General features: G+C 44.6%; 2 protein-coding genes across 2 annotated transcripts; one reads left to right on the top strand and one right to left on the bottom strand.

Annotated features, from left to right (window-relative positions):
- The first annotated feature begins 13 nt into the window (after positions 1–13).
- LOC119303899 (GDP-mannose transporter GONST1-like) lies at positions 14–2,966 on the top strand. Its single transcript, XM_037581048.1, has 9 exons — positions 14–307; positions 409–598; positions 743–882; positions 994–1,123; positions 1,246–1,344; positions 1,459–1,613; positions 2,119–2,235; positions 2,370–2,467; positions 2,571–2,966. The coding sequence occupies exons 1-9, from the start codon at positions 99–101 to the stop codon at positions 2,618–2,620; spliced, it is 1,188 nt and encodes a 395-aa protein (XP_037436945.1). The 5' UTR covers positions 14–98; the 3' UTR covers positions 2,621–2,966.
- A 166-nt stretch (positions 2,967–3,132) lies between these two features.
- Positions 3,133–3,777, bottom strand: LOC119303900. The gene has a single exon (XM_037581049.1). The coding sequence runs from the start codon at positions 3,684–3,686 to the stop codon at positions 3,327–3,329; it is 360 nt and encodes a 119-aa protein (XP_037436946.1). The 5' UTR covers positions 3,687–3,777; the 3' UTR covers positions 3,133–3,326.
- Between the last annotated feature and the right edge of the window lie 2,436 nt (positions 3,778–6,213).

Raw genomic sequence — 6,213 nt, forward strand, 5'->3', positions numbered from 1 at the left:
CCCCCTCGCCTCCCGTCACCTCCTCCTTGGAAGAAGCATCACCGCCCTGCATTTCTTCCCCGGCCGCCGAGGTTTGCTTCCTTCCGGGCCCGGCCTCCATGTCACTGGACCACAGCCCCACCGGCTCTCTCGTCGTGTACGGCGATGACATCGAGGAGGCCATGTCCCCCAACCGGAGCGTCGCCGCCGTGGCCGTCAAGGACGGCGACGCCTCCGTGTACAAGATCATCCACGGCTTCCTCAAGCAGAAGAACAACTCCATCATCAACGTCGCCGCCAGCGTCGCCCGCAAGGCCGCCTCCAACAAGTAATGCGGTAGCGCTAGGCGCTAGCTGTAGTGTCACTCTGTCAGATTTCATCTTCAGAGATGGATGGAGAGGTCGACTGACTGACTGCTTTGTTTGGCAGGCTGTCGAGGAAGACTTCGGATGTTTTCGACACCTTGATTCAGCAGCAGCAGAGCAGGCTGGGGAACAAGACCGGGCCTCTGCTCTCTGGGATATCCTACTGCATAGCCTCTTGCAGCATGATATTGCTCAACAAGGTGGTTCTCTCCAGCTACAACTTCAGTGCTGGCATCTCACTCATGCTGTACCAGGTAATCAACTTGTTAATTAGTATCTCTTGGTTGAACCATTCTGAAGTAACTTCATAGCTCAATACTGGCATATGTGTATGCATATGAGATGTGGTGCTTGCATTGACAAGTTATTATCGAGCTGATCATGACTACTTTGTTCAGAATCTTATATCCGTGGTCATTCTTGTGGCACTCGAGTTCTTCGCTGTAATTTCAACAGAAGAGCTAACATGGAAGTTGATCAAAGTCTGGATTCCAGTTAATCTCATTTTTGTTGGAATGCTAGTAACCGGAATGTACAGGTGCATCCTGCTTAAATGTGCACTCCATAGTCTGAATTGATTTCTACGATCTTCTTACAATAATATTGGCCTGACCTTCTCTATTCCCCTTTTGTTTCTGTCACGTTTCAGTTTGAAGTACATAAATGTTGCCATGGTGACGATATTGAAGAACATAACAAACATTTTAACGGCTGTAGGGGAGTTATATGTTTTCAGGAAGTGTCAGAACAAACAGGTTTGGGCTGCCTTATGCATGATGGTACGTCCTACTTGTTAGCATTAGCTAATGACTTCACTACACCCACCTGTTCTAAGAGTGTAACAACGACAGACCAACATGATTGCTGACCTCGGTGCACTTTCTCTCTGTTTCTCCTGCAGATTATATCAGCTGTCAGCGGCGGTATGACAGATCTTTCTTTCCATTTAATCGGTTACGCGTGGCAGATTTTGAATTGCTTTCTGACAGCAGCCTATTCGGTTAGTTCATGTTGTCCTCATAGTGTTACGCACACGCGCACAGACGCACACATAAAGACGCCCCCTTTAGTGTTTAACCTTGACTGATCGCTAACATATGGTTTCTCATATCAGCTTACACTGAGACGCCTGATGGACACAGCCAAACAATCAACTAAATCGGGTTCTCTCAATGAAGTTTCTATGGTGTTACTTAACAATGCGCTCTCCATCCCTTTCGCGGTCATTTTGATTATTGTCTTCAACGAGTGGGAATACGTGTACCAAACGTAAGAACTTAATCTTACTCCCTGTCTCAGCCATACATAAAAGCAATATGAACTTACTATGATGTGCAGCAACTCTTATTTATTCAGGACTGAGTATTTATTTTGTTTCCGAAGCAGAGACTGAGTATTTTAGAGTATAGTTTACATTACTAACTTTCCCAGCAGTAGTTATCATGCACTAACTTTTCCATTTATGCAAGTCATGTATCTGTACATATTAAAAACTCATTTTGCTCTGTTCCACTTTGAAATTTTAACTTGCCTTGGACATTTTGAGTTTGCTCACAAAAGAAGCTATCTCTCTAACCAACTCTAGCATGAAGTCTGATGAAATGGAAAAATGAAAGACTGCTCCAGTACTGCGTCCCGTAATATTTTTATTTTTCCGAAAGATGTCCGCAGCTCTGACTTTGCATTCACTCATTTTAGTGCTTTCAAAGGTAGAATTCATCGTTGTGCGTTTTTTTCAGTTGCACTTATGCGTGTTTTCTCATGCCATCTGCAGCGAAGTTATCAGAGAGCCCATGTTCTGGTTTTTTGCGACCGCCAGTGGATTGTTAGGACTAGCGATCAGCTTCTCATCCGTGTGGTTTTTACAGGAGACTGGCCCAACAACTTACAGGTGAGATGATACTACTAACTCAATTCCTTCTTCAATGTGCCCACATAAATGTTTGCATGAAAAAAAGTATCACACTAACTGTAACACCATCAAAGTTCTATTCACATGTTGATAATCACTTTTCTCCCTTTCAGTCTTGTTGGCTCACTAAACAAGATACCCATTTCGGTTGCTGGTGTCTTGCTATTCAATGTTCCTGTTAGTGTGGAAAATTTGTTCAGCATAGTTTTTGGTAAGTAATCTGTTTCATCACCACTGGGTTATGAACATGCTGCCTTGCTACCCTATGAGTGCAACCTCTGATGCATCTCTGTACTTGATCTTAACATCCGCAGGTCTTTTTGCTGGGATATTCTTCGCAAAGGCAAAGATGTCCAAGTCCTAATGTTCACTCTCCTGGCGCGACTGTAACACGAAAATATTCGCACGGCAAGGCCTCCTATCAACTGTACAGATATACGATCAGAGTCCGTTTGAACTTGTCGAGTCGATTGGGATTTCGTGAAACATTCTGTTTATTCTTTCCCGGATTTGTTTCATAACTGCATGCAGAAGGCAGTTTGCAGGACTTGTCACAGCTTCTATCCAATTGTTGATCTCTGCTCAAGAAGTTGAGCAGAACAACCATACAAAATAAAGGGAAAAGATTTGGCCATTTCAACACCGGGAATTTGCTGTTGCTGTGCCCCAAGAGCTTCCTCTGTTCCTCTGATATTTTTCAGTTTCTTAATCATTGTAAATAAATTGGAATATCACAGCCAACCAATCTTTGGCTATGATCTAGATATCCGTATATACTACTTATGTTTAAAATCAGCAGTCCCAGAGATATAAAGGTTGTCGGTATTGGGATCTTAGCAAAGCAAAGCTTAACATGGGTATATGACATACTGAGCCTTTGAGAGAAATTACTCCAGAAGTTGTGTGAAGAAGAATACAAATCTATAAGGCATCACAGCAAGAATCATTTGAGTAGTTACACCGCGTGTACATATATGCAGATCTCTGCGATGTTTTCCATGGAGTTACAGCAATAAATCGAGCTATGAGATCGAAGCACGCACCCAAGCGCGCGCACGTGCTTATGTAGTTCAGCCTTTCTTGGCGAAGAGGCCGCCGAGGTTGAACCCGCCGCCGCCCTCGCTGCCGGCCGCTGGCTTCTTGCCGGAGGTGGTGCCGCCGGCCTTCCTGGAGGCGGTGCCGCCCGTGGACGGAGCCGGGCCGTCCACCTTGTTGAGCAGCGGGTTGGTCTCGATGAACTCCTGCTCGTCCTTGACGATGGCGCTGACGATGAAGTCGAGGATGCTCTTCTCCTTCTTGGCCGGAGCCGGCGTGCCCCTCGTCGCCGCCGGCACCGCCAGCCGCGTCCGCTGCGGGCGAAGGCTACTCCTCCCCGCCGACGACGCCGGCGCCACTGCCGCCACGCTGCTGCCGAACCCCACCGATGCCATTGCTAACGCTAGGTGGCTCTCGTGGATTTCTTGGCGATTCTTGGCGGCGAAATGTATGTATGGTGGGACTGTGTTGAACTTGGTGAGGGTGGCGATCGGGCGGCCATATATGCGTGGGAGGCAGGGAGACGATCGGGAGGGGATGGTGGCCACAGGCGGCTTATCCTCACCACGCGCAGCTACGTGTGCGTGCCAGCCATCGGCAGTGCACTGGCCGTGCGTCCCGCGAGAGGTCGGCGTGGGCTCGGCACAAGCGCAAGTGGGATCAATTCGGTTGTAGGGCCAGCGTTGCTTCGTCTGTCTCTTACCAGTAAAAAAAGATCCCAAAGCAAATGACGATACAGACTCTTATACCGTAAAAAAAAACTCACAGAAAGATCCCAAGACAAATGACGATACAGATGCAAGATTTTTTTTATTTGCGGGAAATATATATATGCAATACAAACAATCCACAGATCCAAAGTTTAAAACAGGACTGACTCATGAACCAAAAACACAAATCCAGCTATGAATGGACATATGGGTCCCTTTGACTTGCCCTTGCTGGCTGGGCAAGCTTTGACCTGGCCCCACATGTAAGTGAGAGGGGGGAAGGGGTTGGGAGAGATTTTAATCCTTTTCTTTTTACTGGGCCCCACATGTAAGTTACATATGCAGAGGGGGTTAAAAAACATCCAAAGAACGTCTAATAGACGGTCAAAATCCTTTGACTGCATAGAAATATCCACAAAATGTCTCATATACGGAAACTTTTTCTGCCGATATATCAATTCGCGGTATTACCTCGTATTCACTGAAACACTTCTGGTAACCCGAAACGGTTTCGGTTTCCCTCGAAACTATTTTTTATGAGGTAATAGCACCTCAGATCCTAGAACTTGCACGAAATGTGATGATTTGGTCCAAAACTTGCAAAACTCTACTCCACCCTCCTTCAACTTGCACCAAATGTGATGTTTTCGTCCACATCCTATTACGTCATGCTATTTCTTGAGCTTGCGTTGTTTTTTCTCTTGAAGAGGAAAGAGTGATGCAGGAAAGTAGAGATAAGTATTTTCCCCGGTTAAGAACCAATGTATCAATCCAGTAGAACATACACGCAACTCTCCAATCTATGCACCTACACAAACAATCAAACACTTGCACCCAACGCGATAAATGGGTTGTCAATCCCGTCACGGTCCCTTACAAATATGAGCTCTGATAGAGATACATATAAAAAATTACTGAAACGTAAAAAAATGCAGCAAGGCATTTTTGGCTTATAGATCTGAAAATATATGATGAAAAATAGACCCGGGGGCCATAGGTTTCACTAGAGACTTTTCTCTTGAAGGAAAATAATACGGTGGGTGTACAAATTACTGTCGAGCAATTGATAGAAAATCGCAAAGTTATGACGATATCCAAAGCAATGATTATGAATATAGGCATCACGTTCGTGTTAAGTAGACCGACTCCTGTCTGCATCTACTACTATTACTTCACACATCGACCGCTATCCAGCATGCATCTAGAGTATTAAGTTCATAAGAACGGAGTAACGCCTTAAGTAAGATGACATGATGTAGATGGATAAACTCAAGCAATATGATGAAAACCCCATCTTTTTACCCTTGATGGCAATAATACAAATACGTGCCTCGCTACCCCTACTTTGTCACTGGGTGAGGACACCGCAAGATTGAACCCAAAACTAAGCACCTCTCTCGTTGCAAGAAAAATCAATCTAGTTGGCCAAACCAAACCGATAATTCGAAGAGGAATACAAAGATATCAAATCATGCATATAAGAATTCAGAGAAGATTCAAATAATATTCGTAGATAATCTGATCATAAATCCACAATTCATCGAATCTCGACAAACACACCGCAAAACAAGATTACATCGGATAGAACTCCAAGAACACCAAGGAGAACATTGTATTGAAGATCAAAGAGAGAGAAGAAGCCATCTAGCTAGTAGCTATGGACCCGTAGGTCTGTGGTAAACTACCCACACTTCATCGGAAGGGCAATAGAGTTGATGTAGGTGCCCTCCATGATTGAATCCCAAAAAAGGCCCTAAGATGGGATCTCGCGGAAATAGAGGCTTGCGGCGGTGAAAAAGTATTTTGATGGACACTTCTGTTGGTTTGGGAATATTTGAGAATTTATAGGGCAAAAATTAGGGTGGGAGGACTCCCGTGGAGCCCATAAGCCAGGGGGCGCGCCCTGAGGGCTTGTGGAGCCCTCGGGACTCTTTTGCGTTCCTCTCCAAATCCTACATGTGTCTTCTGGTCCAAGAAAAATCATCGTAAAGTTTTATTCCGTTTGGACTCTGTTTGATATTCCTTTTCTGTAAAACTCAAAAACTAGGAAAAAAATAGAAACTGGCACTCGTCTCTGAGTTAATAGGTTAGTCCCAAAAATAATATAAAATAACATAATAATGCATATAAAACATCCAAAACAGATAATATAATAGCATGGAACAATAAAAAATTATAGATACGTTGAAGACGTATCACATCGCGACAAGTG

This window comes from Triticum dicoccoides, chromosome 5A, assembly GCF_002162155.2.
Source record: "Triticum dicoccoides isolate Atlit2015 ecotype Zavitan chromosome 5A, WEW_v2.0, whole genome shotgun sequence".
NCBI lineage: Eukaryota > Viridiplantae > Streptophyta > Magnoliopsida > Poales > Poaceae > Triticum > Triticum dicoccoides.